This window comes from Vigna radiata, chromosome 2, assembly GCF_000741045.1.
Source record: "Vigna radiata var. radiata cultivar VC1973A chromosome 2, Vradiata_ver6, whole genome shotgun sequence".
In the NCBI taxonomy this organism is placed as follows: Eukaryota; Viridiplantae; Streptophyta; class Magnoliopsida; order Fabales; family Fabaceae; genus Vigna; species Vigna radiata.
The window spans coordinates 21,128,926-21,148,615 of record NC_028352.1 but is presented as its reverse complement, the minus strand read 5'-3'; the positions used below and the strand labels follow the sequence as shown (position 1 = coordinate 21,148,615).

Below are 19,690 nucleotides of genomic sequence, written 5' to 3'. Positions count from 1 at the left end.
ATGCATCGTCTGCACCGTTAGATGTGTTTCATCTAACGGCCTCTTTTTCGCGACTCTAACGCTACCCTCAGCGCGGGAAAACACAGGCTCCTCTTTAAAAGCCTAAATGACAAGCTCACCATGTCGTTTTCTGGCCACTCAAATAACTGTGTGGTCACCCGGCTTACGCACAGCACAGCAATAGAACACCGAACGACAAGCGTATTTAAGCCCTTCGGACAAACCAAGGCGAACGCCTTCCTTTGCCTCGGACTTGGGGGGGATGATGTACGGTGGTATAATTCCAACGGCCGGAAAAGTCCGAGAGACCGAACGGTCTTAGTGGGCCAACAGCCCACCATAGCGCTACAATCTTACTGGGCTCAAGGCCCAAGGCTAGCGTAAATGGCCAGTGTAAAAGATATCCACAAAGATATACCATTCAGATATATTCACCAAATATATCTTAACAGAAGCAAAGATATGCTAAGTAAGATCGTTTATATTTATTATTCTGTTTATATTTTGTTTATCATATGCCGACCCAAAGCCTATAAGTAAAGGCTGAAGGGTTCCAAACAGGTACGTCCTNTGAACACACTTTACTCGCAATTCATACAGCATATCTCTCATCTCTTCAATTCTCTCTCACAGAGAATTCTCTATACACGCCTAACTTGAGCGTCGGAGTGCCTTTTCAGGTACCTCCCCCCCGGTTAAAGCTAGAAGATCACCGTACGGCTGAAGTCAACGCAAAGACGTGCGCTCGGAAATTAGAAGGAGCGGGCAGAAAAGCAGAAGACGACGTCATCGAGGTTAGTCCTTCGGTCCCAGTAAATTTATACCGAAACAGAAATTATATTAGATTGATTGTAACGGAAACGATCTCATATGTACATATTAGATCGGTTATAAAGAAACAAATTTAATATGTGTATATTAAATCAATTAAAAAAAATTGATTTAATTGGTCTTCTTTATTAAGTGCAAAACTCTTTTTTATTTTTCTCAAAGTTTTTTCTCTTTTCACTCTCATTTTTTAAGCTTCAATTTTTAAGTCCTAAAACGTACACTTTCAATGTAGCCTTTTCTCGTTTGTCACCAATGTTGGTTTTACAACCGCAACGATGCTAGCTTCGTCCTTAACTTCTGCTACAGTCAGCTAATGCACCTCCTCACTAGTGCAAAAAATACATATAAAGTGACCTATTTAATGTCTAACGTAAGAAAATTCGATATAAAAAATGACCAGTGGCAAAATTGTAATTAAAATGCCATTATAGACATCGGTCAAGGAGTTCCCCGATGTCAAATTAGTCCTCGAAGTCGGTTATATGGGGATTAAACGTTATATGGTCTGTGTAGACAATTAAAAAGACATTGTTTTATTAGAATTAGATGTCGGTGTCGACTACAGGGGCACCGACGTCTAATTTGACTATGATGTCGCTCCCCCTAGTCACAGACATCATAAAGATCTGAAAATGCCTAAATTTAAACGTCAAAATTAATTTTTTTAATGCCATAGAGGACGGCTAGAAGGGGAACCGACTTCTTAAAGCAATATGATGTCGACTAGGAAGGGGGCCGACGTCTTATGTCCTACATTTTCACCCACCTGCGAGTGCGAATAGTAGTTATGCGAGCACTGTTCATCGTTTTCTTCCTTCGCTTTTCTTTCCTCTGCCATTGAAGTTCAGGTGTGGTTTTCGTCCATTTACACCACTTAAAATCGTTTTTACTCCAATTACATTATGTTTTGATGAATTATCTTTTATTTGAACCGATTAAAATATATTTTCATAGACTTTTGGTACAGTTCTTGAGTGCATTCTTAGACAGCGATATCCAGATTATTATTATGTGCATTTTTCTCCTTAGGAGAAATTGTACAAGGAAAGCTAACGTTACGCCACCATCAACCTTCGCCAGAGCATACACAAGCATCATCATCGGCCACCACAAACCATTACAGCAGATTCACCAACAATGTACCCAACGTGTAAATAAAGCATGAACAATAGATACGACATATAGAAAATGGAATCAATAATCAAATAAATGATTACTTGACTAATCATGATCTACTCTTTTTTTTTACCTTAGCCTTGGTAGCACATCCAAACACAAGCCCATATCAATCAAAGTCTATCTTCACATGTCTACCCATTTAGGGGTTGAGGTTACTTAGAAATAAGAAAAGATTAAATAAAAGGAATTATTTATTTTATTAAATTATCATTCTTAAGCATCAAAATTTAATTCAATATGTTTTAAGCAAGTTAACAAATTAAGTTATTATTCAAATTATTTTAATATATATATATATATATATATATATATATATAAAGAAGTATAATACAATTTATTTATCGTGACTTTCAGATCATTAAACTGAATTTATATAAAAGTAAGTTAGTTTGAATTAAATCAAATTTAACTCAATTATAAATAAAATTTAATATAATCGACTAAGATTACATTGAATCGAACTAGAACATCAATAGTCCGAGGTAATGAACACTCTCTTATAAAACAATATATACAACCTTCGTAGTCAGATTTTATTTCTCCAACAAAAGAGAAAAAGGAAAACTATTGTATAGATCATGTCAAGTTATTAATCTCCGCTAATTATGGAGACACGAGGTTAGAAAATTCAAAGTCATCGGAGTTGGGAGATGGAGATTGATATGTTTGACTCCAACTCTAATCTTGAATCAATTGCACAATCTTTTTATTGGTGTTTGTTAAACTTTAAAATTACTAAAGTATGTAAGTTGAGATTTTATTCTCAACCTAATTTAACATCTTGGAACGATATGATTAAAGAATTATTGTAATTCGTGTAGAGAGAGGGTTGCAAATTTGGATGATGAATAATAAATGAGGATCAGTTATGAAGTTGAAGACAAATATTTCTTTTGTTCAGAAGAATTCAGAGAAGCACGAGAGAGAAAGAAAAAGTTAACACTGTTTGTATGTATTTAATGAAAGAGACGAGATTGATACAAAATTTACTAAATAAAAATCAATTTCACACACTTTTAAAACAAAGAACTGAATTGACAGTTATTTAACAAAACTGGAGATGAAATAAGCTATTAAACCTAAAAAATAAATTTAAAATTTACATTCAAAGTATAGACAAGTAACAATGTCATTTAACATACTCTACAACATAAAAGTGATTTTTTCATTATTCACCATAAAATGTAAAAGCCGAAATCAAAGTGAAAACAATGCAACATTATAACTAAAAGAAATAAACGTTTTTGTCAAATCAAACACTCCTTTGAGTGTTTAATCCTGGTTATAGTTAGACTTTTATCACTAGTCAATGATTATAGTTACACTTTTATCCTTTTGAAGTATACTCCCATCTTTGAGAGAAGAGCTAAATCCAACGAATAAATATGTCATCAGCTTAATGTAATATGCTATATCAATGGAAACTTAGCCAGCTACTGTGTCTACTATCATGCATCACAATGTTTTGGAGTGAAAAAAGAAAGACATGTTGCAGTTTGGCTCTACCAAAATTTGCCTCATTGATAGAAGAAAGGAAGGATCATAAATTTGAGGAGTCCCAGCTTGCATAAACAGCAGCAATAAATTTTTCATGCAGTGTTACACCAGAGCATGCAATTATACCTCTGTCAAGACCTTCTAAGTACATGCCCTTGGAAAAGTCCAGAGGGCGCCCTCCAGCATCAGTTACCACACCACCAGCCTCTTCAACAATCACAACACCAGCAGCATGATCCCATATCTTCTCCTTGTATCCACATTTGGCAAATTTCATGAATATCTCTGCATCTCCTCGTGCTATTGCTGCATATTTTACCATGCTGTGCACACGCAAGGGCTGTTTTCTACAACAGAGGAGACTGATTCAATCCCAGCAATGGTCTTTTAAACAGAAAAATTAAAATGAACATTAAGAAAATGTCATATATTCAGGTCCAGCTCTGAAAGAAACTGAAAACAAGGAATTTTGGAGAATAACCCTTTTACCTTGAATCCATCAAATGATAGGACTAAATCAGGCTAAAAGTAAAGTTCTTGGTTCTGAATTCCTTTATAGGAAAAACATTACAGTTTCAAAATAATAGTTTAAAAAAGCTTTCAAACTGAAAGTTTTGTTTCTTATTCATATAGTAGTTCTGGTCTACATGGGAGGGATGGAGGCTAAAGTGTGCACTTTATCTTTAAAAGTTACCTCAGTTACCCAATTGTTATTACTGTAATGGTTTTGCCATGACAGTTAAATCTTTAAACCTTTTAACACCATGTTGTAATGGGCTTATGTAGGAATTAATTTCAGTTCAGTGAATTAGTTAATTTGAATGAAACAAGGGAAAATATACACACCTAAGTCCCACACTGTGAGCAAGTCCAGCTGTGAATGAATGGTTTGAGTTTGCCCTTTCCACTGGTTCACAGAGAGTTGCCAATGCCGGATCGTCAATTGAAGAAACACGAATAAGTCTAGCACGATTTGGCCATTCCAGCATTTTCTCTCCATCAATCAATGACTGCAACCATGCCTCGCCACTGCCACTTTTTGCATACAATACGCATCCTTTTCCTCCGGTATCAGGAGTTATTTGAGACGATTGCGCCATTGTTTGGTGATGCTGGTAATGATAATTAAGCCATTCTGTCTTTACTGGGTAGTTAGGACAACCAAGAACTCCAAGAACAACTTTTCCATCTTCAATCAGAGCTAGAGCAACAGCATACTGATCCCCACGTACAAATCCTAATGTGCCATCAACAGGATCAAGTACCCAATATCTTCCACTGGGGCCTCCAGTTGAGTTGCAACGGGAAATGGCCTCAAGAATTTCAGTTGATCCTAGAGTTGTCTCTGGACTTTGAAGACCATACTTGGATGCAAAAGCTAAAGACTCATTCACAGTGTTCACAACATTATCCAGCAAGCTTGCTGATTCATCCTTTGAGATGGTTTGTATGTCTTCTTCGGCCACAATTGATACGTTTTGAACTCCAAATATTTCTGATAATAACCAACTAATGGTTGCTTGAACACTAAAGTCTTCTCGTGCCGATATATGAAATGAAATAACCAGTCAATTAACAACAGTAAGCAACATTTGCGCCAGAAACAAAATATGAGCATCATGAATGAATTTGCAATTTGCAATATGGCAGATTTGTTTTAGTGCTATAGGAATATAAACAAGCTAGCTTGGTTTCACCACAAAATTGTGATTTGTGATGCATGGACACAGGCACGAAAACGGCAATGCCTATAATCTCCAAAATGTAGGATATGGCCACCCAAATATATATATATATATATATATATATATATATATATATATATATATATATATATATATATATATATATATATATGTATGTATGTATATGTGTTGAATATTTTGAACATATTGTTGCCTAACAAAAAAGGATCAAATTTATCCATCTAAAATCAACTAATAATAATAATATTAAATAGACAAAACGAAGTCCCCACCACCATCATGTTATACAGGATGAGAATCAAAAATAGAAACCAAACATGAATAGAGAAAACTAGTTCTATGACTCTCATAGAAGATGATAAAAGAAAGTTATTTCTATGAAATTCCATAAACCCACAACATAAACCCCATATACCGTATGAAACTAAAAAACAGTATGAAAGGGAATTTCAAATTCATTTTTAAATCGAAACGATAAAGGAAACATCAAAATTCATGTTATTCAAAAAAATAATTCAGACCAAAACTTTAGTGATAGGTTTCACGTTCACAAAAACTGAGAAGCATGAAATGGTGGGGAAGTGCAAATGTGACTAACATGGCAGAGGAGGGTAATTTATTTACATAGAGGGGAGAAACTCAAAAGTTACAAAAAGAGAATGTGTAAATGGAAAGTAGACGGCTTGTTTATTTGTTAAAAGAGGAAACATAAATTTATGCAGTAAGTTTCTACCTTCTCAACTTAAAAAAATACTGTCTCCACACTCGTTACCACCGTGTTGGACTGTGTTGGAGCTGCAATGATTTTTTAATTTGAAACTTCAGTATAGTGTTTAACACATGTCGGAAATGTGTTGGTGTCAAACACATCTTGGACACAAGGCCATGCCATTGAAAAGTTGGGTTCATGCTTAATAGATTGTGATAACTAATAATATCTAGAGAATAAAAAAGAAAGAGAACAGTGGTATTAGCTCCACTTTTTGCAGGAGAAAATTGTGTAATATATTAAAGTTTGGATCTTTGGACTAATAACAAAAAGTAAAAACAAGTTCCCATCCTTATGAAGTGCTGCAATGCAGGTTTAAAAGACAAGTTGGAGCTTAGGTAGTCACTATTACAATAGTTTATAAAGTTTTGTGTTGCATTTATCTGTAACCTAGAATCCTAGGGATAAACTCCATTATGGTTTTCTTTCTCTTAAGCTTATATATTCTTAGTAAGTGGATTTATGCCTGACTTGACCTCACAAAACTGACAATGAGGTTTGCCCTCACCTATATCCACTAAATTGACCTTCTCTTTAGTATAAATTGGCCTCCAATATACACTCTTTCAAGCTAAGATCTCTCAAACTCTTTTCCTCATATATACACTCTTTCAAGTTGGTATCAAAATGGGTTGATCCCAATTTGCTTATATTGTCTTGCAAGAAAATGTCTTCTCCCACTTTTCACTATCTTTGGCCACCATCCCACAATCGCAGAACTCCACCTTTTTCTCCAACAGAAACCAGAACTGAAGTGTCTCTACAAGCCATGCCCAATTTGACCGGTTGTGAAGGCTAGTTCTCTCTCACCTCATCAAGTGCCACTTATCTTTGTGACTCAGTGAGGTGCATTTAGCCTACATGCCACTTTCTTGACACTACAACACCATCATGACACCACCAGCATTTTCGTTGGCTTCTTTTGTCCCTGTTCAAACTCCCATAACTTTTTGAAACTATTCACGCATAGGTTATCTTGAAACCTAGGCAACTTCTCTTTTTCTGTTTTTTTATGTCTGCTAGAGTTGTGAAACATTATCTACTAGACCTGCCTTTTCAATTTTTGGGACTCAAAACAATTACTTCGAAAAATCTTAATGGTGAAAATTATTTATCTCGATATGCATTTGTTGAACTTTAGCTTCTCGTTCACGGTTTTCATGATCACTCGGAAAAAGATAATTAAATATCATCAAATGTTGAACAATGTTAGATGTGGACTTCCCACTCGGTGCTCTATTGTGGCAATTTGTGGAACCTAATATATTGGGTACTCTCAATTCAGAACATGTACATCCCTTTGGAAGAAGGCTCAAAGTGTCTTTGCAAATGACATTTAGACTTTATGACTCTGCCCATTAAGTAACATCTCTCAAACAAATAAATCATTACCTGACATCTTTTATGGCTAAAGGTCAATTAATGTTGAGAATTTAAAGATGTTCTTAAAAGCTGACTTGGGGAAAAACCATTCAGAAGTTGCACAAGTTATATATGGCAGTGATTCTTCATGCCATAAATCTAAATTTTGATAATATCTTAGATCAAATCTTCACCAGTCAAGAAGTCCCACCATCAATAAGCCTAACAACACCACTACTCTATGTTACAGCTCTTATCCACGAATGTACTGAAGCTTTTGCCATGTATCTCTACTCGTGGAAGGGAGGTCATGGCAATAGAGAAGGACATGGTAGTCGAAGATGTCCACAATGATTTTATTGTAAAAGAATGAGTCATACTGCAGAAAATTGTTACTCTATGCATGGCTTTCTTGAAAAGACAACAAATATCTCCAAATCCAAAACAACTAAATCAAGGTTTTATGGGGAAAAATATTTGAGGTTAAAATCTACAAGACGAGCACAATCTTTCACATATCCCAGTTTGTCAATAATCTATATCTCACAATAAGTGGAAAGTCAAAGTTGGTAGATAACTGACTAAAGTTCTTTTTATCGTATTTATGGTAATCTCTCCTTGTTCTCTTCTATTTCTTCTCTTAAACTTCCTCATCTCAACTTTGGCCAATGGATCCAAAACTGCTTCTAACACAAAGTTGGTCATGTTTTCCTTTCTCTTTAAACATAAAAGGCGTTAAATATACTTTTAGTTTCTAAATTATAAGGCAGTTTTGGTTTTTGTTTATATCTGAAACTTTGTTTTTGTTATTTCCTCATACTTAAAAGGTGCATGAATATAGTCCTCCTTGCCCAAAGACATTAAGTTTTTTTTTTTTTTTTTCTTCACGTGACAAAGGCGAGCCACACTTGCCCTTTTAGTGTGTACACATGGCCTTTAAATTATTGACATGTGCGACCTTCCATGGCTGCTCCTCCCCCACCCCTACCCTCCCTCCAAGGTGTCGGCTTCCCTTTCCCTACCACCCTCCCTCCATAGTCTTCGCCTCACTCTCTCCACCCACCCTCTGCATTATTTGCCTCCCTCTCCTTCTTGCCTTATTTCTATTCAAGTTACATTCTTTCCTTTTGCTCACTCATAGGATGGAGGACACCATGTGATAGGTCTCTTGAAATGAAACCTACCCACACATACTCCAGAAAGAACACAAAGCAACAAAGAAAGAATCTGTATTGAGTTCTCTTTCAACTGTACAATATCCTCACACCTCTAAGGGAGCCTAATTCCCCCTCCACAGGATATCAAAATGCTGACTACACAAAAGAATTCGAAAACTACCCTACCACGAAACAATAGCTCTTTTACATGAGTTCTATTCCCACCCCTCTAACTGTTATTATAGTTAGGAATTCATTAACTCTTCTCTCCCTCTTTCATAACTCTTCTTTTCCTCTCATAAACCTTCCATACTCTATCATTACCCACCGCCTGATGATTAACCTTGTCCTCAAGGTTAAAATCAGGGAACTACTCCTGGATAGTCACCATGTCCTCCCATGTTGCTCCTTCGGCCCCTCCCTCCTGCCACTCGACTAAGACTTGTTGTGTTGACTCCCCTCCTTGTTGTCACTGCTTTCAACCTAAAATTCTAGTGGCCAGAATGTTGGTGCCTCCACTTGCAAGTCTACTGGTAATTCCTTCTCGACTTGCTTCGTTCCAGCTGCTAATTTCAGTTGAGACACATGGAATAGAGGATGTATTTTGGCCGTCTCTGGTAGCAGCAGCTTGAAGGCTACCTTCCCCACCTGTTGTATTACTTTGAACGGTCCAAAGTATCTTGCGGATAGTTTGGGATGCAACCTTGTTGGCATAGAAGTTTGCCTATGAGGCTTGATTTTCAGATATACCCAATCATCAACTTTAATGGTCATCGGTTTCCTTGTGCGATTAGCATATTTCGTCATCAGATTTTGTGCTCATGCCAAATGAAATTTGAGTTGTTTGAGCACCTCATCTCTAGTCTAGAGCTCTTAGGCTACTGCTTCCACAACTGTCTCTCTGGTATGAACCATGTAAGCGTTGGAGGAGCCCTCCCATACACCGCCTCGAATGGGCTACATTTAGCCGCCCCTTGGTAACTGGTGTTATACTAGTATTCAGCCCAAGGGAGAATGGAACTCCAGCTTCTGGGTTGCTCGGAGCAAAAGCATCTCAAATACCCCTCTAAGATCTTGTTCAGCACCTCTGTTTGACCATCCGATTCTAGATGGTAGGCGGTGCTCATTTGGAGTTGACCCTTGTAGCTTGAAGAGCTCTTTCCATAATAAACTTAAGAATAACGGATCTCGATCACTGACTATGGACACGGGCACCCCATGCAGCTGAATCACTTCCTTCACAAAGACCTCAGCTATTGTTTGAGCTGTGTATGGGTGTCTCAGGGGAATGAAGTGTCCGTATTTACTCAAATGGTCAACTACCACTAATATAGCGTCATGACCTGTGATTTAGGGAGTCGGACTATGACGTCCATGCTCACTTCTTCCCAGATAGCTTGCGGGACGGGTAGAGGTTGCAACAGACCCTGCGGAGAAGACGCCAAGTACTTGTGTTGCTGGCAGATTAAGCAGCTGGCTACAAACTCCGTGATTGATTTCTTCATCCCCAATCACTGACTATGGACACGGGCACCCCATGCAGCCGAACCACTTCCTTCAGAAAGACCTTAGCTATTGTTTGAGCTATGTATGGGTGTCTCAAGGGAATAAAGTGTCTGTATTTACTCAAACGGTCAACTACCACTAATATAGCGTCATGAACCTGTGATTTAAGGAGTCGGACTATGAAGTCCATGCTCACTTCTTCCCAGATAGCTTGCGGGATAGGTAGAGACTGCAACAGACCCTGCAGAGAAGACGCTAAGTACTTGTGTTGCTGACAGATTAAGCAACTAGCTACAAACTCCGTGACTGATTTCTTCATCCCCACCCAGTACAAAGATTGTGCCACCTTGCGGTAGGTCCTATATAGCGCTGAGTGGCCCCCGAGTATTGGTCGTGTGAAACTCAACAATGAGTTTGGGAATCCAAGGTGATTTGGCTGACAACACTAATCTCCCCTTGTAGTGTAACCTGTCATTCTCCATTCTAAAAGCAGAATGCGATTTTGGGTTCTCCTTGATGTCTTCTATTATCTTCGGGAGTGCCTCATCCTCCTTCACCTCTACTCAGAACCTCCTGGAAGTCCTGCCAATAGGGCCTTGCCATAACCTTCATTTCCTTTTCTTCTTCCTCTTTTGTTACTTCCTTCTGAGAGAGAGCATCGACCACCTTATTCGTCACTCTTGATTTATACACAATTTCAAAGTTATATCCCAAAAGCCTGGCTATCCAGTTTTGTTGGTTTTGTGTTGTAATCCTCTGCTCCAATAGATAGCGCAAGCTCCTCTAGTCCGTTATACACCAAGAATTTCCTTTCTCGTAGGTAAGGTTTCCAATGTTGATTTGCCATCACTAGTGCTATCAGTTCTTTTTCATAAATGGATTTGCTTAGAGATCCTTTGCTAAAGAAAGCAATGGGTCTCCTGTTTTGCATGAGTACAACTCCTATAGCAGGGATTGGGAATTTATCCGGAATGGTGGCCCTGTTAAGGGTCCTGTAATCGATACAAAACCACCAACTCCCATCCTTTTTCTTCACCAATATTACAGGGCTCGAGTATGGGCTCATACTGGGTCGTATTATACCCGTCTTCAACATCTCTTCCACTTGGCTTTCAATCACTTCTTTCATCATATGGGGATATCGATAAGGCCGGATGTTGATCGAGTCAATGCCTTCCTTCAGGGGTATTCGGTGCACCATCTCGTGGTTTGGTGGTGAGCCCTTAGGCTCCTGAAAAACCTCTGGGTATTGCTCCAACACCTGCTCTAACTCTACCTTCTGCTCCATTGTCAATCCCTGTCCATCTTCCTCCTCTCCATTCACCTCCGTTCTCCCCAAACCATATAAGGGATTGACACCACTCTCTACCAAAATCCTTAAGGCAATGAGTTAATAGGTCTTCACCTTTATATGGTGCTCTACTTTCTATTTTCTACCCAATGTGGGACTTGGACTCACTTCGAATTCTAACAATCTCCCCCTTCAAGGGTGAGTCCCTTCCACATTAGTACACTCCCCTGAGTACGCCTTTTCATACCACCGTTCATCTTAACGGGACACGCTTACCTAGAACCCTTTTCTAGGAAGACTTTCGATACAGGGACCATTGTACTCATCTGAGCCTAACCTAACTCTGAGACTACTTGTTAGGTTTATCAAGGGAGGGGGTTCATCGGGGAGATACAACATCAATGAGACCTGAGCCTAACCACATAAGGGATTGACACCACTCTTTACCCATAACCTTACGGCAATGGGTTAATGGGCCTTCACCTTTATGTGGTGCTCTACTCTGTCTTTTCTACCCAATGTGGGACTTGGACTCACACTTGAAATTCTAACAATCTCCCCCTACAAGGGTGAGTCCCTTCCATAGTGAACATCCTCCTCGATAGACCCAACAAGTGGTATCGGAGCCAAGTTAGGCTCAGATGAGTACAATGGTTCCTTCCTGTACCGAAAGTCTTCTTGACAAAAGGTTTCAAGTAAGCGTGTCCCATTAAGATGAACGACGGTATGAAAAGGAGTGAACCAATGTGGAAGGGACTTACCCTTGAAGGGGGAGATTGTTAGAATTTCAAGTGAGTCCAAGTCCTGCATTGGGTAGAAAAGAGAAAGGAGAGCACCATATAAAGGTGAAAACCCATTAACCCATTGCCTTAAGGTTTTGGGTAGAGACTGGAGTCAATCCCTTATATGGTTGGACTCAAGTCTCATTGGTTGGTATTGTATCTTCCTAGCAAACCCCCTCCCTTGATAAACCTAACAATGTCTATAGGGTATGAAAGAGTACAAAAACAAAGAATAGAGTTTGGGCAAGAAATTGGTTAGGCATTTTCCTCAGGGATAGAGGTTGCATCTTGCAACTCTGGTTGTCGGCCTTTCCGCATTGCTATTTTCTATTTTTCCTGGTTTCTTTTGGAAGCAGAAGTTACACTACTGGAGTTATTCTCCTAGAATATCATCTATTTCCCTTTATATACTACCACTTTCTATTACGATATATTTTTTCCTCGTGGATTAAAAATTTTAGTGTGCATATTGCAATAGCTAAGTGAGTAATTACACCAGAAACACTTAAACTAGGCCAGAATGCCATAGTCAATTTACTAATAACTTGCATTTCCAATAATTTATGGTTATAAATCTAAGATCAAGGAATCTAAACCTGCAAGACCATCATATAGATTTAGTGTAAACTTATAAATTTCACATAATTTCAACCACCAACTAATAGGATCCTAAGGGTCTATGTTAGGAAAAAAGGGACAAAAAATAGAACATAAACGGTTAAAGGGTAGAGAAAGGTTGTTGGTCAGGTGGGAGGGTGTTAGTTAGTTTAGTTTGTTGTTAGTTGTTTTTGTACCTACTATATAAGAAAAAATAAGTGTCTTTGGGGGACACGTTTTATCTGTAAAAAAAAGGTAGACAGGATCATTATATCCTGGGGAGAAAGGATTGCTTCCTTGGTTGTTTTTGTGAGTGCTTTCCAACAATAAAGAAACAATTGCAGCTTACGTGTGTTGTGTGTGTGATCTTTCTGTGTGGATGATAGGGCTTTAAAAGTATATGAGAGGAGAAAAGAAAATTAATTAGGAGGTTAGACGGTTAGGGGGAGTTTATGCGGTTAGTAGTTGGTTGAGTTGCCTTTATAAGAAGGCAAAGGGGTCGTGTAACGGGTTAGCTTTTGTTAATTCTTTGTGCAGACAAGACCTTGTATCCTATGGAGGAAAAGTGTTCCCTTGAGTGTTTTGGACTTGTACATTGTATTCTTTGATTGCAAGAATAATATACAGTCTTTTTCTAGTAATCTAGGTGTGTGTGAGTGTTGTGTTCGAGAGAGATTGATTTCTTACCTAAAGAAATCTATCAGTGGACCAATCGAGTAGATAGTCTAGGCTTCTTGTAACCAAGAACCCTATCACCAACCTAGATTTATACCAGTGTGCCTCTACACACACATTGTACATTTCTATCTCAATACAAATTATGCCACAAAATCTGGAATAATATAGCTTTTTGATATAAAAACATCTACGACTATTAACCTGTTAAACTCTTGGAAAGAGATAAACATTGAGCTGAGATAATGTATTTTTCAGACAACATGGGTGCTTCATTTTGAGAAAAATGAATTTATACAATAAGTAGAGGAGATGTGATATCCTCTTATAACAAAGATATGATACTAGAATAAACAAAAATCTTCCTAATAATACATATATGATATAGATATTCTTGATTATAGGATTAGTTCCTTATTTCAATAATCATAACACAACCTAACAAAATTTGTTGATAACTAGTTCATGAAGTAGGATCACGGCTTGTATCATGCAGTTAGAGTTTGATACTTGTTCTCTTCATTCTTCAAAATAAAACTTAAATTATGAGTATAAGGTAAGTGGGCTTATGCACTGTCCAGACTCAACAAAACATGAGCTTTCATCTAACAGCTTAAGCTTTAGACACAGCTGAAGCTACTCGAGAACTTTAATTGAAAAGTTCACCAACACTTTGAGATAAAGAAACAAATAGTCAAGGACCAATGAACAATATACTTTTCTCTAAAAGTTGTTTTACATTTTATGGTTCCTTACCATGACCATAACCATCTACTCAGTTTTATAGAATATATCAAGTTAGATGAATAAGCCAGTGCACAGTAGACGTCAGAAATCATACGATGCAATTATGATGCCGCCATTGACAAAGGATTACAATAGATGAAAAATTATTTAACGATGCAAAGATTAAATCAATGTATCAGGTTATGGCCATAGATAAATGCTTTATCAGAGAATCTACTTAAGAATTAACCTAACACTTCACTGTCAAGCTATAGCTCAAAATACCCAAGAAGAACAGAATTCATAAACAGAATAAAGAATGAAAATCTTAATGTAAGCTAAATTATCCTCCAAAGACTCGAATTCACCATAAAAATATAATATTTCACTGGATTAATGTCGAAAAAACTGGTCCATCATAACGCACTTGAATACTTTACAAAGGCAAGAGAAAAATTTCTCAATTTCACATAAATCCTCAAGCTACATTACATATTGAAAATTGCGATTTGACAAAATTTGATCAAAACTCGGTCATCCATTACTTTACCATAGTGATAAAACAAAGTTTCTGACAACCCCATTTGATTTCCCACACCAAAACACCAATCTCACCACAACTATGAAACAATAATTCAAATGCACACCTCCCCAAAGCCAAAAGCCAAAAAAGATCATACCCGACATCAATTATTAAATTCGCTACGATCCTATGATTATGAAAACAACAAAAAAGGGAGCTTGTCTTCACTAAAATTAAAATTAAACACAAATACCTGCAACAGTAACAGGAGAATCATCATCCTTGGACAGAACGTGATCATTGCTGGTCTCAAGGAGCCTCTCCTGCACCCTCCCGCACAGAGCACACGCCACGTGGACCACCCTGACGGCCACCTCCAATTCCTTGGCGTACTTGTCTTCCTCCATAGCCAAAATAAGTCAGAAAGTCGGGTTGAGAATGAAAGGATTGTGACGTGCCCAGCTGGTGAAAAGGGGAAAAGGGAAAGCGAGGGTGGAGTAGTGTCCTACATGATGAGTTTTGCCGGAGACAATGGCATCATTTCCCAAAGCGAAAAGTGAAAGTAAAACGTGGGGTGGCCCTTTCTCGGAGAAATAGATGAAACAAAACACGTCCAAAGTGGAGTTTCTGGGATTTGGTTTCTCGGAATTGCACCCTCTCTCCATGATAAAATATAGCAAAAATTTTAAGCACTTCATCAACTTAATATCTTTTCTTTATTTTGTCTCGTGTGTATGATCCACCTTTAAACCTTTAATCTACTTAGACCACACACACTCTCTGCTAATTAATAAAAAAAATTATGTAAATATTGTATAAATACTAAATAAATAAAATTATGTGATAAATGTAATAATATTAAATAAATAAATATTTCCTATTTTTTCATTAATAATAAATAAATAAAATTCATTTCCTATTTTTTCATTCAATCTAAAAAAATAATATTAAATAAATAAAATTATGCTAGATACTTTTATAATATCTTACAAAATATAATAAAGGTAAACATTGTATAAATGCAATGCTTTCTTGTATGTAATACTCATACATTCTCTCATCTATTTCTTCATATTTAATAATATTTTACATATGAATTTTCCTCTCATCTTGTTGGAGTGAATATCTCCATGTTACATTAGAATAATAGATTAAAATTTGCAAATCAATCCGATTTATTACGAATTTGAGCTGAGTTAGATTAAAAAAATTGCAAATTACAGTACAGACCAAAAATAAACCCGACTTACCTAGGTTCAACTTGTGATAAGTCGATATGGTTCACAAACCCAATCATAAATTCTAAATATTAAATTATATTTAAAAGAATCATAAATTCTGTTAGCAAAATGATGAAGATGAAGTTTTGATAATGCCCAAATCAAGTAAAGAGAAATCAAGATTCAAGAATATCTTATGAAGACTTGTATTGCAATGGAAAGCTTTTGTAATAATTGTAGTTCGATGTTTAGAACTTAGATTTTTATTAGGTTTTGATTCTTGTACTTCCATAGGGTTTACTTGTTGTTCAGAATAAAAAACACACGATTTTAATCAATTAAACCAAGTATTAATCGATTAAAATGTTGCAGATGCTAAAAACCCAAACTAGCACGGGAATAATCGATTAAAGCCTACTTTAATCGATTAGTTAATCGAATAATCCCAAGAATAATCGATTAAATAGTCGTTGGAGTTTTCTAGCTATTAAAACTAGCCATTGTACTCATTTTAATCAATTAACACTTGTATTAATCGATTAAAAGCATTAACCAGTTATGAAAAATGGAAGAGTATTTGCTTGAGTCTATAAATAGGCTCTCTTTATCCATCATCAGCAATTCTTCCCTTGTGCTTTAGAACTCAAAAATCATTGTGAGTTGTGTGTTCGTGTTTGGCTTGAGAAACTCTCGTCTGTGGAGCTGGTGAAGTGCTGCTATGGTGATAGAGGAATAGTCGGTTCATCCTTGGTGCATCTGAGGAGGTGTTTGGAAGATGATCATCCTTCGTGAAGTATTCGGAGGAAGTGTTTCATCCTTTGTGAAGATTCAAAAGAGGTGCAGGTTCATCTCTTGTGGTATCAAGAGAGATTGTTTCTAAACTTTTACAAATTGTTTCTTTGTGAATGTAATTTGTAATTGTTTTGTGATTAGTAAACTGTTTATCTTGATTTGAGATAAGTGACTGAACGTAGGATTGGTAAGATCCGAACCAGGATAAAATTATCTGTGCAAATTTCTCTCAACCTTACTCTTTTATTTATGTTTATTATTTGCGTAGTAAGTTTAATTGAGTAGAAATTAAAAGGTGCACATTTGTATTTAAAATCCCTCTTGGTTTCTTATTCCACGCTAACCATTTCGCTGCAGCCGCTCCGACAAATTCTTTCCTATCTCTAAATGCATTTGGATTGTATTTAGAGTTTAACATGATTTTTTATTATATTTGGATTGAACTTTATTTAGATTTCAATTAGAAAAAAATTGTAATTTTTTTTAAAGAAAAAAATTATAATTAAATATGTCAACTTGTGATGGATCAAGCTAGGTTTAAATTGTTTGGGTTTGCTAATAAGTGAGTCGAGTTGGCTTGACTTACTAAGTGATCCACCCATGATAGGTCGAGTAGAGTCGAGTTGGATAACCAATTTTGATAACTCTACCTTAGAGGACTCCCACTCTTTCCAGTTCTGATAACTCTACTTTAGTGTTCTTGTATTTCAATATATAGCTTCTTGGACCATCACATCTACCATTCTGGGTTTGGTTATTTATTATTATTCACATGTTATTCGTTTCCATCTCCATATTCATCAAAAAGGTCAAAATAAAAAAAAAAAAACTTTGGTTTGTTATGTATGAGATTCTTGTCAAAATTCAGATATAGAAACGATCAAATTCATTAAACATGTGGGTGAGATTGGTTCACGAAATTAATAACCTTACATCAAAGTAGTCCTTTGGATCGATACTGAAGTTTGAAAACACCCTAATTAAGATTGAAAAACTAATATTTGTAAACTCTGTAGAAAAGAACTCACGTTAAAGCGATTTAGTTGTCAAAATATAGTAGGAAAATGATGGAGACAAAATTCTTGAGAAACACATGTACATATACTTGACAAATACATATACTTGACAAATGCATTCACAATTATAAAATAAATCTTTTATATATCTAACCAAGATAGTAAGAGGTTGCTTGCTACCCATATCTACTCCATGACATCAACAAATAAAGTTCTCTAATACAAAAAGAATGTAGTTAAAACATAGTATTGAAAAAATATATTATTCTTGTATGAATATGTACGTGCTCATTTATTTTTTGTTCTCACTTCAAGTTATATATAAGGATTGAACGACACTCGATTGAATAGCTTAACTTTTAAGTCTACTAAAATAATATTTTTAAGGTTAATCATTCTATGCAATGTATTTTAAAACATAAAATTTTAACTTTTTGTCTTTGAAAAATATCTCAAAAGAATAAAATAAAATAAAAAAATGTATTAAATTATTTTTTACTATAAAACCTGAATTGTATAGGGTGTACCAGAATAATTTTTATTTCAACATGCCACATGTATAAAATGGTCTTATTTTTCAAGTGTACACACATAAGGAAAAGTAGTACCAGAAAATTGAAAATTGTTGTATTTTAACCACTTATTTGCTCTATTGCAATACTTTTCTACGCCATTAATTAGATCATTTGACCATGAGGGCAAGGGAAGGAGTGAAGTCACAAAATGTATCAATATTTCCATATGTTATCTCATGTATGCATTAATGATGCTCTCCTCTTATCAAGTCAACTTGAAAATATACATATATATATATATATATATATATATATGGGTTTGCTAACTTACGTACGCTTGTTTTCAGTTGGTACATTTTAGCAATGTGTACCGGGTATATATAGGGGTTTGCTAACTTGCGTACGCCTGTTTTCAGTTGGTACATTTTAGCAATGTGTACCGGATTTCAATAGACAAAAATACCTTTATATCATGAATTTTAAGTTTTAAGGTTATGGGTATTTTAATAATTTTCATTCTCAAAATTAAAAAAAATAAAAAAAAAGAAACCCCCAACCCCTTACTCACCTCTCTCATTCCTCTTAATCTCTTCCATCTCTTTCACTTCAACCTTTTCTCTGTCATCCCTACTCTAGCCCATTGAAAAAAAATCAGAAACAGTTGCCTTATTTTAATAATTTTCATTCTCAAAACTAAAAAAAGAAAACACAAACCCTTACTCACCTCCTTCATCCCTCTCAATCCTTTCTCCTTCATCTTTCTCACTCAAACATTTTCTCCGTCATCTCTGCACTAGCCCCAACTAAAAAAATACTCATTATTAAATAAAATGGTTAGGGAAAAAAATACATAAATAAAAAAATTGAAGCACCTGATTTTTTCATTATATAATTTTAAATAAAATTTCAAGATTTAGAATTTTTATTGTTTGATTTTATCGTTGAGAATTTTATTGTATTTTGATTTGTTTTTTCTTTAATAAAGGAAAACAAGTCAATGAAATTCTACCAAAAAAAATTAAATGACCACGGAGCAATGTTACGTAGTAGTCTCAGAATGTAAAGGAAGAATGCTCATAAGTCTTGGTGCAAGTTGTGGCCGTCGACTGTAATATATATAGTGAAGATAATAAAGTTAAAGAGAATTTGAATGAACTTTTTTCGAAAGATGAATATGTCAATGACTCAACTCTTTACAAATGTAAATCGTTTAATAATGAGTGTTTTTTTAGTTGGGACTAGTGCAGAGATGACAGAGAAAATGTTTGAGTGAGAGAGATGAAGGAGAAATGGTTGAGAGGAATGAAGGAGGTGAGTAAGAATTTGGGGTTTCTTTTTTTAGTTTTGAGAATGAAAATTATTAAAATAAGGCAAGTGTTTCTGATTTTTTTCAATTGGGGCTAGAGTAGGGATGACAGAGAAAAGGTTGGAGTGAAAGAGATGAAAGAGAAAAGGTTGAGAGGAATGAGAAAGGTGGGTAAGGCTATGAGGGGTTTCTTTTTTTATTTTTTTAATTTTGAGAATGAAAATTATTAAAATACCCTTA

At 35.9% G+C, this 19,690-nt stretch overlaps 1 protein-coding gene across 1 annotated transcript; it reads right to left on the bottom strand.

Moving 5' to 3' along the window:
- Nucleotides 1–3,343: 3,343 nt before the first annotated feature.
- LOC106754809 (PAP-specific phosphatase HAL2-like) lies at nucleotides 3,344–15,258 on the bottom strand. The gene is made up of 3 exons (XM_014636878.2): nucleotides 14,855–15,258; nucleotides 4,354–5,041; nucleotides 3,344–3,854 (listed from the first exon to the last, which is right to left on the bottom strand). The coding sequence occupies exons 1-3, from the start codon at nucleotides 15,006–15,008 to the stop codon at nucleotides 3,551–3,553; spliced, it is 1,146 nt and encodes a 381-aa protein (XP_014492364.1). The 5' UTR covers nucleotides 15,009–15,258; the 3' UTR covers nucleotides 3,344–3,550.
- Nucleotides 15,259–19,690: the final 4,432 nt, after the last annotated feature.